This window comes from Amblyomma maculatum, chromosome 10, assembly GCF_055883805.1.
Source record: "Amblyomma maculatum isolate TAMU_Amacu chromosome 10, ASM5588380v1, whole genome shotgun sequence".
NCBI classification, from domain to species: domain Eukaryota; kingdom Metazoa; phylum Arthropoda; class Arachnida; order Ixodida; family Ixodidae; genus Amblyomma; species Amblyomma maculatum.
The window spans coordinates 44235541-44257042 of record NC_139353.1 but is presented as its reverse complement, the minus strand read 5'-3'; the positions used below and the strand labels follow the sequence as shown (position 1 = coordinate 44257042).

The window sequence follows — 21502 nt, the reverse complement described above, 5'->3', positions numbered from 1 at the left end:
CGCGCACGCATGATGCAAGAAGCGCGCGCATGCACTCGCGTGCACATATGGCTAAGCAAACAGAAAGCGAGGGGAAAATGTGGTATCCCACTCTCCCTCTCCACTACTCTCGATCATGCTGGACTCTCGCGCTTTCGCGCTCAACCAAAGATATTGAACAACCTGTCGAGTGCTCTCTCATTTCGCGCCTGCGATCTTTCTTTTTGTCTAATCTTTATTTTACTTTTCTCGCCTACTCAATTAAGTTCTTTTCCCCGTTGCTCCGATCAAACCGTTTGCGTGCTTGCATCCAGACAAGCGGGCTTGCGTGTAAAAAGGAGGAGAAAAAGCACTCCTTGTTTAACTGAAGCGATGCGATTACTGCTCTTGCTTTTGCTGATTGCTTTCCGTGCACTCGGGTTCCTAGCCGTGGCAGGTGCATTTATATCGGCGCGGGGAGCTGAAATGACCATCCACTGAGAGTGGGCCACGCTGGGCAGGCAGCCACAGGTGGTCTTCGAACGTAATGCGCCTACAACCGTCCGCTACTTGTGCACACGGCTTTGTCTCGCTTCGTTATGCTAAGTGGAACTGGCGGGAACTTTTGTTTCAATGCGATAACATTTAGGCAAACCAAACAGCTGTATCTCACGACACTCACCTAAGGCGCACAAACGTATTAGAGGCTAACGAAAACGGTTTAGATGTATATGATTGGGGAGAGCACAGTAAACTATATATGTGGAAAAGGAAATGATAGACGGGACGGGACGTTCAGAGACCGGAAGCGTTTAGAGTGGGTCAGGAAACAGATTAGAGTTGATGGCATTTTTGTCAAAATAATGAAAAACCGACGAAATGTGCATGATCAGGGTATAGTGATGGTCTTTAAAGGTAGCGGAGTGGGTTCCAAGAGGAGGTATCCGTATAGCAGGTGCCTACAGAAAGAGATTGGAAAGTCTGCGGCGATTACGTGGAGCAGCTGGCATTTGACCGGGTTAATTAGAAGCATAGGGGAGAGGCCTCTCCGTTGCAGTGGGTGTTGTCAGGCCGATGTTTGTAACGATTGGTGTAGCCCGCGGTAACGTAGCAGATTCTAGAGACTTTTAGTTTACCGCTGCCGCTTACCGCTGCCGCTTACCGTGGCCGTCTACCGCTACCGCGCGCCGTCAGCACAGCACGCACTGATTTGTCCCTGCGTGCGGAGTCCGGCGGAATTTGACGGGAACGTGGCGCCATCTGTCGGCCTCGGAATGATCTGCGCATGCGCACTGACTCTCGCGCGGTATCAATAGACGGTAGCGCTAAACTAAAAGTCTCTATTAGCAGTGGTTCCTTGTGTGTGCATGTTACAAAGGCGCCTGTCGCCGTGCACCGAGGTATTTGCGCGATGCAAAGGTGATCGGCAGCGATAAAAGCCGTTGAAGTGACGTAACGGGATCTAACGACAGGGGTGCTGAGGCTGTACCGGACTGGCCCGTGTACGACAAAGGAGGGACGTGCGCCTACTGGGACGGAGTCCGCTTCGTGTCGTTTCGAGAACAATGGTGTTTTAGCAGCTGTACGGCAACTACGGTATCGTGTTGACGTAGCTACCGTCGCCGTACTTACCGTATGTCTTGCCGTAACGGCAGAATACCTTTTAGCATGCATTTTAGCTTCACGCATTGCCCTACCCATGCGTGAGCTCTGACCGTGTTTCTGACGATGTATGATAGTGGCCATTAAGGAAACGCAAATATGTAATTAGTTGCTTTGGCTGAAGTGTAGTTTTTTTTTTAATGGTTGTATAAATAAAAAATCTGTAAGCATTTTTTTGAAACTCTTTGAACGATATTTTTTTTTTCAATTTTTTGCGCTATCAACGCACGTTAGGCTAGGCCAATCCACTTCCTAGCCATTTTTGTGCCGTTGTGAAGTCCGCACGCGAGTGGCATTCATGTGTGCGTGCGCGCATGCGTGCGTGTGTGTGTGTGTGTGTGCGCGCGCGCGCGCGCGCGCGTGTGTGTGTGTGTGTGTGTGTGTGTGTGTGTGTGTGTGTGTGTGTGTGTGTGTGTGTGTGTGTGTGTGTGTGTGTGTGTGTGTGTGTGTGTGTGTGTGTGTGTGTGTGTGTGTGTGTGTGTGTGTGTGTGTGTGTGTGTGTGTGTTCGTGATTGCGATCGCTCAAAACGTATCTTCCACTGTAAATAGCTACCATGGCCGCATAGAGTGCGATGGCGATGAGCTGCTATACCCGCCGCGTTGTCGTGAGCAGAGATTGAGGCGTTATATCTGTTCCATCAGCCCGTGCCACACCGTAACATGCGCAAACGGCGGCCTGATCGAAGTTGAACGCATGGATCCGAACGAATTTATGCAGATGTTCAGGTTTAGTAAGATGGACTATGCGAAGCTACTGGCGTCCCCCGAGGAATTTGTCAATGCGCAGCGAGTCTGAGTACCCGGCGATGAGGCGCTCGAGATTAAACTTCGTCGCCTGGCGTACCCGAATCGCCTGCGAGACTTGGAGCTCTTATTTAATAGGCACAGTTCAGCCATATCTAGTGTCGTGTCGTCAGTGTTGACTCACAGTAAGCACAAATATTTGCTCGCTAAATACTTCTTGCGGGGTGTTGACGCACAGGCACGAGCACGATATATATAGCTCACCATCAGGCTCACCCTAGATCATCTCGGCTCGGAACGCGTTTACGGAGTATATATAGATACGGAAGGAGGCCTTCCGGACTTATCGGAACGACAAAGCGCGCGCACATGCAGTTCTGCCCTGGCTAGCCGTATTTGCCGCAGTTACCGTGTTTGCCGTAAGGGGATGCTAAACCACTCTAATAAAGCGCTCGAAGTGGTTAACCTCACCGACAGGAGCGCCACTTATCGCATTGCATGGCGCCAAGGAGTACAGGAAGGGTGCGCCGAAACGACAACGCCAAATTATCATTGACAACCGCAGCGTTGAAATAACCAGGTGCAATTTCTTTGCGTAGGCTACACGGGGCTAAAGGAGACGTTGCATTCTCGTGTTTGTTTGCTTTTCACTCTCTTTGTAAGAGAGGAGGCCGCGTACAGGTTAAGGTTTTCTCGGGAGAGGGGTTTTATGAATGGTGAAAAATAGGTTCACTAATAATGAGCTTGAGGGCAGCACCGCGCCATCACCTCATGCTGCTCGCCGCAGACGTGCACACACTAGGGTCTGGAATTGACTAAAGAAGTCATTAAAAAGTCACTAAAGAGGAAGGCGAACGAAGGTTGCCTGTGTGCAGGAAGGGAACCATCTGTGCAGCCCCGTATGTTTGAGCAGGTTCGCCCACAGAATCAGTTTCAAGACGCGTAGAACAGTCTCTGCAAAAAAAGTATAAAAATGAAGTAGGGCTGCACGAATGCTCGTAAATTTTGAATAGCGAATAGAATATCCTTCCATCCGATTATTCGAACGAACTAAATAGTGCGTGTCCAAAGCTATTCGAAACGAATCGAATACGTCCTCAACGGTACAAATAATTTTCGAATAATTGACGCGAAGTTCGAATAGTACCTGCCATACTTTTTTTTTATTGGATGGTTGTTACATAAAGCAGAACGTACAGTACACTTACTCCTCGTATACCCTCCTATAGTGATATGCGTGCGCGAGATGTTGAGGGATTTTTCGGGGTTTTTAGATGAATGGCGGGCATATGCGGAGCTCCATGACGTAGTCCATTGCTGTGGAGATGCTAATAGCCCTCATGCGTACACTGTCAGACTCGACGACGCGGCGAACTAAGTCAACTAAGCAAATCCTAATATTACCTTAATGCCCCATCTGAGAGGCGATGGCTGATATACATTGCCTGGTTGTGGCCCTCCCGTGTTCCGAGATATATATGGCCCTTTGTTATCTCGCCACCAATAACAAGAAGCAGTTTGCCGGTAGGCATTGCTTGACGGTCATAAAATTAGTATAATGACCGCCTGTTGGAACCTCTGAATGAAGACTAACGTCACGTATTTTAAAAGTTCTGGCTTTAACTAGCATCAGTTACTGAACTGTATACCGTGGCGCCGCTCCTGGCGCTGCAGTGTTTTGTGCGATTGCTGGTTTCGCCCGAATGTTCGCACGAATGTTCGCACGAATATGGCTACAGCTTTCGAACCGTATTCGATTCGTATTCTGTTAAGTTGCTAGTCATCACTATTTGTGTTGGATTCACTAGCGAAGCTACGCTATTCGTGTTCTTCGGTTCTAAAAAAAATTAATGCTATTCGTGTGCGTCTGCTGTAAACCGATAGGAGAAGGGAGTTCGATGTAAATATGTAACAATAGAGCCACCTGCGCAGTATCCTGCGCAGTAGCCCGCATGGTTGAATATGATAATCTCAAGCACTAAATTCGTACACACTCTGTTCCTGACCGCTCTGGGCGCCATGCCGGCCTTCACGACTTGGTATTATGGAGGTTCCTGTATCACGGGACCCGTTGAACCGGCCTTATTGTATAGCCACGCGCTACGTCCGCGCACCTGATGATTTTTTTTTTTGTTACTTCATTATACGTTCTCCGCCGAGCATTCTCAAGGGATATCTTTATTTCCCGCTTTGTCTCCGTGAACGAGAGAGCGCCTTCCTTTATTCTGGGCGCACAGAGAGCCATCAGAACGGAAGGTGTGTCGATTCGCAAACCTAACTCCAGGAAGTATAGGTTACAGCACGCCGCTGCTCGAGATTTGAGAGTGGCACGCAAAGAACGCTCAATGCCTGGCTGACCGCGGGAGGTATGCTCTTTTCAAACGTTATCATCCTTATTTTCTCTTTACTCGTCTCTTTCCTTTCGAGCTACTCAGAGCACTGGTCCGTGCACAAGCTTCTAGTGAACACAAAAATGGTGGTACACAACAGAAGACCACTTATCTATTCTTTTTTACTTCTCCGGGTCCAATGCTTTTTACGCGCCGCGCACTCCAGGCACCGACAGTGGATCCTCTGGCGTGTATAGCATCAAGCCGCGTGAAAACGCGTTGCAGGTCGCAACTGGGCGTAAGGTGCGTGAGCCACTTCCATTTGACGCATGCGTGGATGGCTGCATGGCCCGGCCTCTCTAATGAATGATGAGATCCCACGCCGTGACGGAGCTGCAGAGTCGCAACGTGATATGGTCACGTTGCGGCTGCGCGGCGAGAAATAGTTCGCGCGCTCTTTTGCCGTGCTGAACTAAATGGAGCAACGAATACTCCCGTAGTTCAGCACACCCAAAGACCGCGCGATCTGTTCAACTTGTGGCCACGGCCTTGACGCGAATTCAGTGCATGGTTTTGATTTTTGTAAACAAAAGTCTGTTCTGATGATGATGATGATGAGCCTGAAAGCGCTACCGAAATGAATGACGCGGTGTTTGAAAAGGCGTCGGTAATGCAGGTGTAGCCGAGATGTATTCGCAACTATAGAAAAAGCACACAAACAGACGACTATTAAGGACGTCCCGCGTTGTATTCGATAACGCGCTGAGCAGGTGATGTCTCAGCTTTCAATTGTGTATAATAGACACGCCTCCTTTAATTGTTCGGACTGAAAGTAATTTGGGGCTGAATACAATGTTGCCAGAACAAAACGCATATCAGAATAATGTACAGTCGTGAGCAAAAGTGGTATACAACACTCAGTCGTCGACAGTACACGAGAAAACTGCATCGAAATGCCATCTAGCGGCAGCGATAGGGACAGCGACAGTCACACATTCATATGAATAAAATGGTGCACCGTCACTATTGCCTAAACCTCAGATAGCTGTCGCTAAATGAATTTGGAATGCAGTTTTCCGGAGCTCCGCCACCGGCTGAGTGTTGTATACCACTTTGCCCACGACTGTACATTCTCTTTTTATTAGCGCGGGCGTGTGTTTGTGGTGCCGTGTGGGTGCGTTTGTACACGCAGTATCTATAAATGAATCGTGCTTTCCAGCTTCGAATTGAGCTAAACACACGTACACACACACGTACACACACACACACACACACACACACACACACACACACACACACACACACACACACACACACACACACACACACACACACACACACACACACACACACACACACACACACACACACACACACACACACACACACACACACACACACACACAATATATATATATATATATATATATATATATATATATATATATATATATATATATACACACACACACAAAGCTCCCGGGAGCTTTTTCTCTCTCGATTTTACTTCTCATTGTTGGGTGAACATTGGGCTTCGCTACTCGTAATTATTAGAAATAATTTTATATATATGTTTCACCGTAAGCTGCGTGATCCTTGGGCGATGGAGCGACGCTCCCCGCGCAGAGCTATAGGCCCGCCATTGTGATCCTCGATACAGACCCTTGTCCACGGTCGTGTTCGCACGTATCACACACTGTTCAGTATAGGAGCCAAGATGCTATTGAATATGATCTCGAAACTGGCTTGGCTTGACTATATACGAAACTCCCTATAAAAGAGGTCCAACAAATCCACTTAGATTTTATGACCACCAGTGAGTACAGTGTATTGTAATATTTACTGCCTCATTCACGTCCTATGAGGAGTTGACTCATAATTTTACTGTAGGGGATAGTATTGATGTTTAGTATTACTATATATAACAAGTTAGCGCCTGCCGCATCATAGCATCAGCGGGGGCCCCTGCGTTGATGCCCGCACCAACATCGCATATACATACATAGCACGACGCGTGAAGCATGTCCGAACGCACGATTCACCAAGCTGGGGTTAAATCTGACCTCAAGTTTCTCTCTCCAGTGTTTATGGTTCCTAACTCTGTATCGCTGACGTGGCGTTAAACTCTCTGCTCTTAACACTCCAATGCCGAAAGATCTGCGTGCCACACGTCCATTTGGAAACCCGCCTTTTCGCGTGTCCGATTCTGTCCGCGCACGAGCGTTTGCTAGGGGGAGAGAAGAGGGTGCAGTAGACGACTATATATTGTCCTCTCTCTCTGTCTTTCTCTCCCTCCTCTGCTGCTGAAGGCAGCAGGGCCTTATACTTCGCGTGCGGAAGCGTTACTTTTCACGGTCACCACCGGAAACACTGTGGCCCCGCGGAGCGCAGCCTGTCTCCGACAATGATACGCCCGCCCGCTCGTTGTTTACGGCTTCTTTGGTGCGACTGTATTCGGTGGGTGTTGCGCGTACGCTCACTGCTCTGGTCTTTAAGGAGGCCTGCGTGGACCCCTGCAGTTATCCCAGTGTGCTTCATTTTTGTTCAGTTGTACCCACAGAAATAGTGGGAAGAGGAAAAACAAATGGACAGAAGGGCAGCTATAGTCTCAGCGTGCTCATCTCAGAGTAGGCGGTGCGCACTAAAGAGCTGTCTGAATCGCTGCCTGCCGTAAAGATGATGTATGAATTCGTTCCACTGTTTGGCTTTCGCGGCTGAAAAGAAAAATAAACACGTAAAATGCGAGCGAACTGAACCAAGCGATCAAAGTAGCAGTTCGGAGTCACCCCCGTCGGATCACACGGGCCAGTGGATGGGGCACACGCGATGGACGTAGCCTTTGCAAACAGAGCAGCTGTGGGGCCAGTCACTCACGAGATGACAGCACTGCGATAACAAATGATCAACCTGTTATGGGCGGAGTGCCGATATGGTTAGTGTTTGCTCCTGTGACCTGCTTTATCCTCAGTCCTTTCAATTGACACGTACTTTGAAAGTCACACTTAAAAGTCTGGCGACAGCTGACCTCGTGTTGTTGTTTTTGGCTTCATCTTCCACAGAGGCTGCCTCTGTATAGGCGTACTGAACGGGGCGTTGCATACCATGCATTACCTGAGCGAGATTTGTCCGACGAAGCAAACCTTGGAACATCGAGTGCACATTGCTTGCACCGTATACAGGCGTCAGGCGCCTTCTTACATGTTGGCGTTCGAATACGGTGTTCGAATACGTAAGGGTGCGAGCGAAAGACATAACTCTCTTGACGAAAATTGTGACCTGACGGAGTATACACGCTCTGAACATGGAACTGGCTTGTTTTATTACACAGAAAAGTAGCTGGTAAAATTTAGAGTTCACGTGACCACGGAAGTGTAGCACGTGCAATAAAAAGAAGAGCCACACTTATCCAGATGAAAAAAGAAATGAATGTAGACAACATGAAGGTAGTTCAAATAACAGCATCTATATTTAAGAATTCACTGCTTTTAAAGAAAACCATAGAGATACACAATTTCCTCGTGATCATTTTCCTGTTTCTAAACCTGCAGCGACGATGAACGACTTCATGGTGAGATTCATTCTTAGCTTGGGACGGAAGTGGGGTCCTTCCCTGTGATACTGGTTCCTCTGTGCACACGCAATATCAAATGACCGTTGGCTTAAAAAAGAAAAATACTGCTCATATCCCTCCCTCTTCCTTTTTGATAATCTATGCGCTGCAGGTGAAAGCTTGTTTCTCTCAGTATAAATGTGCGTGTATGGCGCGTAAAAAGAAAGGGTAAATTAGGAGTAAACGCCACGTCTGTTCATCTCCTCTTTCTCAGCCATACAGAAGGCTGCCCTCATATATAGACATGCACTCCGTGCAAACGTCAGACGATAAAACTTATCATTGGTCTTTTTCTGTAGTGAATTGCGTTGGAACAGTTTCTAATCGTGACTCCTTTTTCTTTTTCTTTTCGCAGGTACCTGGACTCCTCCATGGTCATGTAAGTGCTGACAGCATGGGCATGCATCTTTTATAATGATCCCGCGGCATCGGTGGTTAAGTGGTTAGTCTACTCGACCACTATTCCCAAGGACGCGAATTCAGTCAGCCGCAGCGGCCTGGTTTCGATGAAGGCGAAATGCTTGGCGGGCTGTGCGATGTCAGCGCGCGGTAAAAGAACCCCAGATGGTATAAATCAATCTGGATCGAGTCCTCCCACACGGCGTCCCTCTTAACCTGAATCGCTGTGGAACGTTAAACCCTGCAAACTAAACCAAACTTTTTTTATTATTATTTGCTCCCTGTAGCTTATTCTGACCACTTTGATAAGGAGAGCTGTTAATAAGGAGCCTTCGTACGCTAGAATACATGATTTCTATTTTAAGGCTTATCCTCGACTGCAGGATGGCCTTACAAGTGTCTATTCGCCAAAACGTAACGAGGGATGACGAAGAGTACTTTACTTTTTAAAAAAAGTTAAGAATACTGCTTTTCTATAAGGCCTTCAAGGACTCTCTGCACGAGTCTAAAATGTGGATTACAGCCACCACATCTTAGTTTCAGTCTTATGTTGGCTCCTCGTTTTCCACGAGTATGACGTTAAATTACGAAACTATGGGGCTTTACGCCCTAAAGCTGGACACTAGCTATGACGGACACCGTCATGGGGGGCCTCGTATGAATTTAATCGACATAGGGTTCTTTAACATGCACTGATACAACACACAACATGGGCGACTTTGAATATCACCTCCATTTAAATGCGCACACAGCGAACAGGGTTCAAACTGCTCGCAATCGTGGTACCACAACGGCAACATTCATGGTACTTTATCATAAACAAGTGCCGATATCTCCTGTTGTGTTCACTTATGTTAAACAAACATAATAAGTTATCCCAGCCTCATCTATTTGGTATTGATGTACTGAGCAGTGAATACTGACTGTTTTTGAAAGAGAGACATCTTCCTCACATTAATGTCTTTAAATGGGCCGTTTCGGAGCAAGACATGAAATGGAAGCTGGCCTCCCTACCTCTTCCAAAACTTCGTTTAATTCGCACCTGGAAACTTTTTTTGTTGTAGTTGCGTCTGTATTAATTACAAGTAGAGAACAGTTCACCTTAGTTCCGCGCATAGACACACGAGGTTCGGAGCCGGTCACACCCTAGATACATATAAAGTTATCCAGTACATTCCGTTCTCATATAAAGGAGCCTGAAAATGTCTCCTACGTATTTCTTTATTAGGGTAAAAGCGCTCCGTAATTTTTCTCTCCGCCACAGCTTGCAACTATATATACATGCCACTGCTGCTATATGGTGGGATTATTTTTTTTATTATTATTATCACTATGTGAAGGCTTTTTCCTCTCACTGGATTGGTACCGTATCGCTTCTCCTTCCCCTCTTAAGGTTTCCTGCGTGGCTCAGTTGCCCCGGCTCTTCACTTCCTTTTCTTTTTCTTTTTTTTTTCTTTTTTCTTATATACGGCGCTCGCTCGCTCGCTAGCCAGCCTGCCGGCCGGCCGAATCGACTTCGCGGCCCGTATGGCAGTCACGCTCTCTCGAAATCAAATCTCGCGAGAGGCCCGAACGCACTATCCGCCGCGTCTCCCAGTCCCATATACTCTATACCGTGCTTCGTTTAGACTCCATGCGAAGCGGGCTGAAACAAAAGAAAACGCTTCGAGTGACGACGCACGAAAAAAAGGTAAGACGAAAAAGAAAGAAAAAAAAAAGAGAATTCACTTCCCGGATCGAAACACCTGAGGGAGAGGAGGCTTCAGCCAACTTGCCTTCCCCTCTCGACCAACCTATTCGGCCCGATGTTCGGCAGTGATCAGCCGTGGTGTACAAGACGGCGTCGGAGGGTTGTGATACAAAATGCAAGAAGCGGTGCACGTACTATCTCCCGTCGGTTTAGGACGCGCCAGGCGCAAGCCATCAGGCAGCCCGCGCGTATCGCCCGCCTCTGTTGTTGTTCTCGATGAGCTGGTAACGCACCCGTTCGCCGTACACATGTATCACATGTGCCACGAATGCGTCCTGTTTCCTTGAGAAGGCGACCTGCATGGATGGAGGCACCTGCATCCGTTTTAGCGCTGCTCTCAGTTACAGATGATACTCCCCATTTTACGATCCGTCCTGTAGCGATAGTTTTATTTTTATTTTCTCTCTCTAAGTAGTAGAGGCGAGTTTGGTTTTGGTTCGCTAGTGCTGTCGAGCTGAATTGTTGGAACGGAAGTCCTGTTTTAGATTAGCTCAGTCTGCTGCGGGCGTTGCTGATCTGACAGCGACAACAGTACCTTGCAGACTTCGATCTCAAGCAGGCAATTGGCGCTTCCTGGTACAATGGCGAGAATTTTTTGTGTTGTCAAAGCTCTGACAGACGGCGAACAAAAAACTTTTATTTTTATTTTATTTTTTTATTTTTTGCCCGACGGATACAGGAGAATCACCTATAGGTCACCCACCGCTTAGATAACGGCTATTAGGCCTTGAGCTTCGGCGGCATCTTCGGCCAGTCGGATTAGCCCGTCTCCGGGTCGGAGCTGAACAGTAGCGCCTCCCAGTGTTCAGAGTCTTAATGAATTGAATCGCTTGTGAAGCCTTATAGTAGCTTATCTTTGTTCGTGAAACGCTCGGCTGGCCTGGAGTGACCATCTCGGAAAGTAAGACCTCGAGATAGTTCATGGGCTGCCTTGTCCCTAGGAAGGAAGGCATGAGCGGGTGGGGATCGAAATGGCTACATGTAAATCATGTGCATAATCACGAACACCTCGCCGTTCGCACGCGTTGTACGCGAGATTATCAAAAGACGTAGTATACAACACTTGTAGTTAATTCCGTACGCGCAGGATTAAGACACTCGTTTCAATACGCTCTCGCAGTATCACAAATTGACATGTGTGTACGCTTTTGCGTTGCTGTAACCATCATCAACGGGGCATGGCGTACAGGTTCACATATAGTACCTGCCGCTGCTCGATGGATGCCAGGAAACTGAGGCAGTTCTCACCGATCGTCAATTATATCTGCCTTATACGCCAGCTGAGCTTGCCCCATCAGCGCGTCTCCACATCTCTTCTTGCTTGACTGCCCCCTTTTCACGTCATTTGTCCTCCCTGATTTATCTGCTCTTGTAGAGTAAAACGTTTGCCACCGGTATGGAACAGCGCGCCTCCGTAACGCCGTGATCATGCACACCAAATCAGTCCTTCGTCGACCGTTTCGCCACTTGGCTTATCTCGAGTCTCCGGGGTAGCGAAAGTTTGCGGCAGGGAACGAGAATGTCCAGCTGGAGTCCGTGGAGCTGGTAACGTAAGCAGGCGCCAAGCTGAGTGACTCGTTGGCTGCGTCCCGTCACTTCTAATTGTTTCCCAAGGCGGCTTCACATTCGCTGCTTTTATTTTCCCCTCCTTGTTCCCTCCTAATGACCTCCGCTCGGTCCGCAGACAACTAAAGAGCCAGTGGACCCACACAACCTTCCTCGCCACCACCGTCAAGTGGCAAGTTCTATGGTGCCCACAGCGGCGGCACCGTATCTTTCTAGTGCGCGGAAAGGAGGAGCGTGGTGGAGGGTTATCACAAAAGCTACTCCCCCCCCCCCCCCCTCCCTCCGCACTCTCTTTGTGGTTTTTTTGTTTTTGTTATCGCAGGCGACCGCAGCCGACGTTATGGCACGCAGTTGTGTGTTCGCTGTTGAGAGGTCCGGCCAAGGATCGTGGAGCAATGAGCCCGTAATGTCACCTCCGCCGCCAGTCGGCGCGCGCTCACTCTTTCTGGGATAGGGAGCAAGCGTGATACAACAAACAAGCAAGCACGTCTCTGCTGCTGTGTTTTTCGGGCCTCGCATAAAGAACCAACAAAAGGCCCCTGCTCTCCACGTCTCTCGGCTTAGTGCATGCTTTCGCGCGAGTTAAACTCCAGTGCGTTGGGCCTTTCTGGCCAGGGACAATGATTCCCCCGGACGGACAACGCCACCAGTAGAGGAGAAGAGGGGAAGCGGAGAGAGCGGAGAGGAGGAACAAAAGAATTCAAAAAGATATAAACGCGGGAGAAAGGAGGTGTCGCTTTCGGAACTGAGTTTGGAACAATGGACCACGCCAAGCCGCAGCTATTGTCTCTGCCGAAACTGCCACCGGAAAATTTGCGGCGCCCCGCGGCGTTCGTTTTCGCGCCCTCTCCCCGCATACCCCTCTTTGTGGTTTGGAGCCGTCAATGCCTCACACAAAACGGCGCAGTGGTGTGCAGGCTGCGAGGCCACCGCGGGTGCGCTGCGTAAAGTATAGTTCCGCCTTTCGAATATGCTTTTTGCCAGTAGTAGTTAAACGCTTAGAAATACCAATGATAACGTTTATACATATAGGTAATGCAAATTGCGAAACCACCCAGCAGACTTTGCGCTACACTTTCATACGGCGCGCTCCTTAGTCCATAGTTTAGAACTTAGATTCCTGTTTGTTTTGCCTCCGCATGAACTGTTCGTGCTTGCTTAAAGACCGGTCGAAATTATGAAGTTCACGTCTCACCTCACAGGCGACACGATCACATGCTAGTTTACTTAAACCAGGCTCTAACTATGCTAGGGTTTCTAGTTTAACAGAGTACGATCTGACTTTCGCTTATGCACCGTTCTTGGTAAATAATGCGAACTTTGTAATGTACATTGGCGTCAGAGTAAGCGCAATTGAAAACTTCGTTGCTGTTGTTGAGAGCAGGCTTATTACGGTGTATTGGCTTAGTAGCGTATACGTCACATAAAAGAGAGATTTAGCTTACCGTGAACCGCGATCCGCCACCGCGACCCTCTACCGCGGGCGGGCAAGGCGCACAAGCTGATTGGTGCCGATGTGGCAGGTCTATGTGCCGACATCCAGTATGTGGCGCCATCTATCGGCGTCAAGGGGATCTGGGCATGCGCAGTGGAACGCGCGGTGGCGGATCACGGTAGCGGATCGCGGATCACGGTAAGCTAAATCTCTCTAAAGATTCATGACACGCGCTTGGACTGTCTGACAACGGTTCTACCTTTCGCAGCACCGCATGATGAGGCAGAGCCAGGCATGTGAATCTACACGGGGCCAGCAAAAGACCCACTGCAGCCGTTCGTCCACAGTCGGGTCATAAATTAGTCGCAAGCAGCCGGCTGTAGCGAATCAGAAAAGCGCGTGTTTCTCAATGCACTGAGTTGCGCTTGAGACGATTGCTCTTTAGAGGAGTGTTTTATGGCCGAGCCCCAAGAATGGCCCCAGTCTAGACATTGTCCTCTCCGTACATTACAGCAGTGGAAGATGGTGTCGCCGAACAAGAAGCTGCATCCCGTTTAACTTCTTCTAAATGCCCCTTTGTGCTACGTAAATGGATGATTATATAGTCATGGCGAACTAGCATCAGTAGGGCGTAGCGCTTAGTACAGTGTTATGCGTTGATGTTGTCTTTCTCTTTTATAAAGAGTTTTTTTTTTTTTTTTCAGTTTGCTGAGATGAGTTTTTTCAGCAAGCCAGCTGTAGTATGGGCCTCGCATTTAGTCATGCTCCGTAACTGCAGGGTGATTGGACTGAATGAATGGGAATTTGGTCTTTATTAAACTTTGACTTGGTCAGTCACCCTATAATTTTCTTCATGAATAAAAGAGCAGTAGCTGCTGTACCTTTAGCCCTCGTGACAAACAGCCAATCTGCGAAGAGGCTAATTGAGGCCGAGTTTTAGATCGTTTGCAGTTAGTCCCACTGCAGTTAGTCTTTGAGGGAGTAATGATTGCTTGATGAGAAGGGAAGAGTTGTGGTGGCGCAGTCGTTTATGTGACCACCGATGGTAACACCTTTCGAGCATAAGGTCTACTGCACGGGGTACAGCTTCGGATTTCGACTCGGTTCGAACGACAATGTGTGAAGACAGATGCTACGCCTTCCTTTCCCCAAAAACCAACTTTATATATATATATATATATATATATATATATATATATATATATATGCGCGTGTGTGTGTGTGTGTGTGTGTGTGTGTGTGTGTGTGTGTGTGTGTGTGTGTGTGTGTGTGTGTGTGTGTGTGTGTGTGTGTGTGTGTGTGTGTGTGTGTGTGTGTGTGTGTGTGTGTGTGTGTGTGTGTGTGTGTGTGTGTGTGTGTGTGTGTGTGTGTGTGTGTGTGTGTGTGTGTGTGTGTGTGTGTGTGTGTGTGTGTGTGTGTGTGTGTGTGTTTAAACCTTCAAGGGTAGCCGGTAGACCAAGCGTATGCCCTGCGTTAAAGTGTATGCGAAGGGAATTCACTTCAGGGACGTAAGCGGTAGAGCAAGTGTCTTGTTACATCGATACACGTTCGCGTTCAGTACCAAGCCATTCTTCGTGCGGCGACTGTAGAAGCAAGATGTGGCAGGAAGAGGAAAATGGACAGCCGACGCCGACACTACGACGACAGCATGTAAACTAGACGGATAGTTACAGTTGGCGCTTCAGGGTTGAGAACGTCTCGTGGTAGAACTTAATCCTTCTTGTTTCTGGTGTTTCAGCTCGCGACCTAACATAAGATGCAGCGAAACTTGCACCTTCAAGCTGCAGTGTCCGAGCATTCATCATGTACTCAAGGATAGAACGAGTGGTAATAAATAGAGGTGTTATAAAGGCGAACAGAAGCCTTCGGCTCTTGTTGACACAATTGTTATTTTGGTTACAGACTGTTCGTCAAATGGGAGAGAGATAGTGTGAACTACTGTCACGGCAATTGACTTATCTCTCAACTGGCTTGATATAGTTCCGCGGTGACAAGTGATGGAGAACTGCATTGTTACGGTTTCATGTGCAGCCGGCGGGTTAAGACATGCGGTATGCCTGTTTATCTGAAAGCATAAAGTGCCCCTCCGGTAAAGCAATGCCGCTTCGTGTTTGTAATTCCCAATAAGGGCACCTTTTCCATGGAAAGCTCAGCGGGCGACAAGTAGACATACTTTAATTAGTACTAGCTGCATCGAGCCAGGCATAATAAACAGTAGAACCAATGGAGGAGAGCCTGATATGAGAGAGACTTCTTTAGTGAGTACGATCGCTCTGGAGCGAGTCAACCGGCTTCGAAGGACAGAACATAAAACAAATTTTAAAAGTTCAGAAAGTTTAACTTCACCTCGAATTAGAGAGAGAGAGAGAGAGAGAGGGAGGGAGGGAGGGAGGGAGGGAGGGATGGAGGGAGAGAGAGAGGGGGGGGGGGGCAAGAAGGAAATTGGTTAGACGTGGGTCTAAGAGGGCAACGAGGTGGGGCGAAAAATGCGGCTGGGGGCCTGTACGATGCGCATTGCTTTCAGCCGCGCGGCGTTTTCACTCCAACGGCCGAAGGGACGACCGAAACCCGCGCTCTTCCACGATGGGTCTTCCGGCAGCTACGTGACTCGCAAGCCTCGTGCGTCGACGGTTCACCCGCTGCCGTACGCTCGACGCCGCCGCCGCGCCGCCGTTCACGGGAGCTCGCGCTTGCCGCACCGACAGTGATCCCGCTGCTCCGGCTTCGACCGGGCCTCCTCGGCAGTTCTACGCGTAGCGTTTCAACATTTGTTCTTTTTTTATTCCTTTAGTTCATTTCTCCGAGTTTTCTACCTCTTTTTGTTTGGCTTGTTCTTTTCCTCCTCCCTTTTTCGCGACCTTTCTTTCTTTCTTTCTTTCTTTCTTTCTTTCTTTCTTTCTTTCTTTCTTTCTTTCTTTCTTTCTTTCTTTCTTTCTTTCTTTCTTTCTTTCTTTCTTTCTTTCTTTCTTTCTTTCTTTCTTTCTTTCTTTCTTTCTTTCTTTCTTTCTTTCTTTCTTTCACCGCTACTCCTACGAGACGGTGTGTGCGCACGAGCGCACGCCCGGTATACGAGTGACTCTCCCATAATGCTTCCAAGGCGCGTCTTGCCCGCTGGCGACGTGTCCTGAGTGTCCGATCGCGTGGGCGGTTCTCTTTATTCTGTCTTTCTGTCACCGAATCGATCGGCATCATCCGCCCCGACAACGGCGGTGGTGGTGTCGACATCGCCAGGGGCTACAGAACTGTCGGGAAATGAAAGAGCATCCAGAGTCAGCATTATATACACGTTTAGTGCAAGTCGCGATGAGACGCTTCTTGGACATCCACAGGATGTCCTCCACCAATCCACAGCTTTAATATATGCATTCCCCCAAAACGGTGAGGAAGGTATGATTGGTATAAGATGCGAATGAGGACACTTTTCCCAACAAGGCACTCCGCTTTTCAGCGAGAGTAGCAGGTTCCAAAAGTTTGTACAGAGAGAGCCCCTTGAACCCGTAGACGATTGATCTCCAGGGACTATGGTGACAGTCGTCCAGTTAAAAGTGACATATATTTTATGCTAGTGAAAGCTACTCAGGTCGACATGGCTGACAGTGAAAAGCTGTAATCTTGGAGTCCCTGTAGTGCGCCAACAAGCAAGCACTGAAAGGCACAGAGCTATCACACCAGGCAACGATGTGTAGTCACCGGGAAGGGCAGTTTTACCTCCATCCATCGCTGTTTCGACCGTTGAACTGAAAGCGCGTGCTTCGTTGGCTGGACACGTTTGTGGGATCCCCTGCCAGCTCGCCGGGGAAATTACAGTTTCTTTATACGGCTGGATTCCATTGGCGTACATATTTGTCCGCTACCTTTCATCCACCGGAGACGGTGCCGCGTGCCAAGGAGTGTGTTCGGTTGTGCTGCTCATGTGACGCTCGTGACGTCAGTGAAGGTATCAACGAGGCGACGCTCATCGCCCCCCCCCCCCCCTTCCCCCATTTCAAGCATCATAGGCAGAGAGCAGCGTGGGCATGCACTTGTCTTTCCTCGGTATGAATAAGTTCTGAGTTCTAACGCACTCAAGTATATGGGATACCTTATAGCATATGCTGCTTTTGAACACGCGTTAGCCTGCATCGGGGAACAGCAGACGAGCAGCCCTTCCGCACTTTGATGTCTACGTCATCTATTCTACATAGGGAAAGTCCGTCGCTCAGCGATCACTGGGGAAATGCATGAAATAAAGAAATCTCAATCAAGCAACAGCCCAGGAGTCCGACACCTACAAAAACTCGAAATCCAGTTCTACTCTATAGCTATTGTTGTTTTTGATGTGCACTTAGACACTCTAGCTATACATTTCCGGGGTATTCATCGTTATCACCTTCATTTCGTTTGATCACCTTCACCAACTTTCTTTGACGTGTATTAAGGCGTTATTACCCTTTTTGTTTTTTTGAGTGGTACATACCGATAGCTGCAGGCCCGTACGCCAGAACTTCCACGCGATTCATCTTCTTTTCTTTGTCTATTAAATTCAGCCTTTTACTTTTCTACAAGCGTAAAATTTCTTTTTTTGGGCTGATTCTGAACGCTGCTTTCTCCCGCCATAAAGCGGAACGGTAGCATCAGCTTCATTCACCACCATCATGTCGTGGCAAGGATCAGCGTCGCCGTTAACAAGCAATCACTACCTCCAATCGTCGAGGGTGTCGTTCACGTGTCTGCCGTAGCGCGGCTGTACGGAAGCTAAAGTGAAAGCGCACGTAGTACACGTAGGCCTCGGTTGCTTCGTCGTAGAGTGCGCGGCCCCCTTTTCAAGAAAGAGTCGGGGCCGCCCTCTGCGAGGCACGCGCAGGCTACGTGCCCCCGGCCGTACTCGTCGTGCGTGTGCGGCCGCTCTGGCTGCTGCCGCCGTGAGCCAAGCAAGCGGGGGGTTAGCGGCCCGCTGTCAACACGTCTCAGGGACGTGCCGCGAATGCGAGCACCACTACTCTCGGCTGCCGGGGCACGCCGCGTCGTGCGGGGATCATTCCCCGCGCCCTCGTCGACGCCGTGGTCGGTCGTCGTCTGGTCTGCGTGCTTCTGTGTGGCACGAAGAGCACCCCCTTCCCCTCCCCCATTCCGTAGCCGTTATGGCGGTGTCTACGTGAGCGCTGGTCTCGGAGGACGTACGCTCGCACTTTTCATCTGAGGCACGCACGCGCTTCACGCGTGTGTGTGTGTGAACCCTTCGTCTCTGAGGCTGCGGTGAGAAGGAAGGAAAAAGAAGAAGCCATGAGGGAGAGTCTGGTGACGTCATGAGTCCAGAAGCTCTCTCATATCTCTCTCTCGCTTCTTATACCTTTCTTTAGATGTGTGGTAGTTATGAGGGAACTCACCGCGACCATCGGTTATGTTCGTGGTCATCGGTTGGCATTGGTGCTGCGCTGCAAGCGGACCAGATTGTTGCACCCTGAGCACTGCGTACTTAGATTTACTGCATCTCACCCACGCCTATATATGAACGTTCTGGCGCTGTAGAAATTTATGGACTGCTAAAGCCTCCGGCAATGTAGCTGTCCTTGCTGGTCTCCAGTGCAATATACATATCAGTAGAAGCCGTTCGTGCACAATAAGATATTTACTGTGTTAAGACTAGAGAAAAATTGGTTAACCATGAACAAGAACACCTGTAGAGACTGATTTTCACCTACGGGATCATCTTGTATTACTAAGGGAGTGCATTGAACCATAGGAATTTAACATTGCACACCATGTCCGGTGTTTGTGCCTTTTTTTAAGTCATGCAGCAGAGCAGGTCTTGTGTATTGCAAGCGCGCCAACTAACCAAAGTTCGACCTGAGCTGAACTCCGCGGGTTAAAGGTCAAACGTCGAACACGTCACCGCATCCGCGACACCGATGGCGGCTGATGGAGTGGTCAAATGATATTGATGACTTGTAGATACAACATTCAATCCACGACGTGACAGCGGTGGCAGAATTCGAGCCCACCGTGAATACAATTGGAAACTCGTCGCATGCTAAATGTGTCGAATTTCTCGAAACAACCAATAATCCGCTTCTACGAGCAAATATGTTCTGTATATCGATTGAAGCAGTCTGCTAGGAACAGTGGTTACGCGCAGCTAGAGGGTCAGGAGCGTATTCGGATATACCCATATACTGTGCCATTGATGAAATCCTAGTTCTGCTCTTAAATAACACGCCTAACACCGGTGTATTTTCCAATGTCGGGCTACGCTTTGTTCAACAGCGTCCTTATTGATTAACGACTTTTCTGAGTAGCCTGTTTTGAAGATAGACGTGGTGCAGAATAAATATTTGTCTTTCTGCTCCTATGGTGATGACGAAGTTTTCTTACCTTTCTTCTTACCACATTGCCAGTCGGAGAGAAGAAACCCAGTCGGAAACAACTACAGAACATTTTCTGATGTTACGACAGAATTTCTGTGCGGTTTTTGACGGGAAACCTGTTCCGACAACAGAGCATTCTGTAGTAACATCAGAAATTTCTGTAGTTACAACAGAAAAGTGCTACAGAACTACAAACAGAAATATACTACAGAAAAACTACAGAACTACAGAAAAGTACTACAGAACTACAGAAAAATGTGATGGTTACGACAGAACTATAGGATATTTTGTCGTATTTTTGACGCAGTTCTGTAGTTTTTTTCGACTAGTACCACTTGTACGCGTGAATATACCTCTAAGAATACACTGCTGCGTACAAGGATATTACAGAACTGAAAGCACTTCCTTGCTCACAGTAGAGAGCTTGCCAGAAAGAGTGCGTATTTCCTTAAGTGGACGAATACGATAAGGAACACGGATGACATGGTTATATAAAATGCAAAAAGAACAAACCCAACCTGTATTTTCCCGAGGGCCATTGCCACAGCGTCCACGTGAATATAGATAAATACTCATGTCATCTGTGCCAGCCATAGATTACTCGGAAATCATCTGATTCGGATTTTATGGCGGACGTAGCGATGTTGTTATATGCCGAAGATCAACTCAAGAAGTTGTACGTTACATGCTTAGATAAAGATCGCGTAGGTAGTAGTAAGTGGCGTCCCTTTCAAAGTCGTTACGGAGCCTTCGTGAGTAGTCCATTGCAATTATGTGCACTTCCTTTTACTATTCCAGCCGATACGCTCCCTACTTCGGGCGAGTTCTCTTAACGCATGCTAACCAGTCACGACTAATACATCTACGTTCATTTATTCTTATACAACAGAGTAAAGCAAAGAGCCTAAAGCAAATTAAACGTTCCCGTCTGCTTGGCGGAATCGTACTTCAATGCAGGGCAGGAACAATAAAGCAACGACTTGTGCGTCGTACATCTTCGCAATGAAATTTCGGGCTTTAAGTATAGCTGGCGGAAACGAAGGAAAAAGGTTGCCAACAGAAAGAAGAAATCTAGCCGTTTTTCTTGAGAAAATTGGTCTCGATGACTCGCTAAGAACTCTTGTGCGATAGCCATGGCAATTGGCCCAATTCAAAAGAAAACCGAGTAATATTTGGATAGCTTATAGTTAATTTCTCTATGTTTTCTACATAGTTCGCGTTGCAGTGCCCCAATGAAAGTCAGACTAACGTTGAGTATACGTAACCGTCGGTAAGTATTGGCCATGACGAGCGAGTACCTAAACAAACTCCATAAAATTGTCACGTTTCTTTTTTTTTTTTTTAGGGGGGGGGGGGGGGGGGGGGAGGGGAGCAAGCAAGATTTTAGAAGTCTGATCGCGCTTTCCTCGTGAAGCAGTTACCATTAGCTTCACGTCTCTAATAGTTCTTCTTTTATAAAGCCATTAATCTTCCTTCCGGTCGGCCTAATCACGGCCTATGTACCGTCTTTGCCAAAAGTATAACCAGGCTTCAAGTTTTGCTTGTCGCTTGTATTTTAAAGTCAACATTAATTCCCAGATTGTCGACACTTGCGAGAACAGGAGCTCACCTTTACTTTGCACAGGCTTACAGGTTCAGAAGTGGTACGAATTCTCTACTAAACGTCTGAGAAGTGGAACACGCAGACTGGTTACTTTTGGCAAA

General features: G+C 48.1%; 1 protein-coding gene across 2 annotated transcripts in view; it reads left to right on the top strand.

Moving 5' to 3' along the window:
* trh (PAS domain-containing protein trachealess) overlaps positions 1-21502 on the top strand; it is a 592592-nt gene that overhangs the window by 238064 nt on the left and 333026 nt on the right. For both annotated transcript variants that reach the window (XM_084582630.1, XM_084582631.1), the window contains exon 3: positions 8660-8683. In XM_084582630.1, the coding sequence (XP_084438756.1) occupies positions 8660-8683 (24 nt within the window). The remainder of the gene's footprint in view (positions 1-8659; positions 8684-21502) is intronic.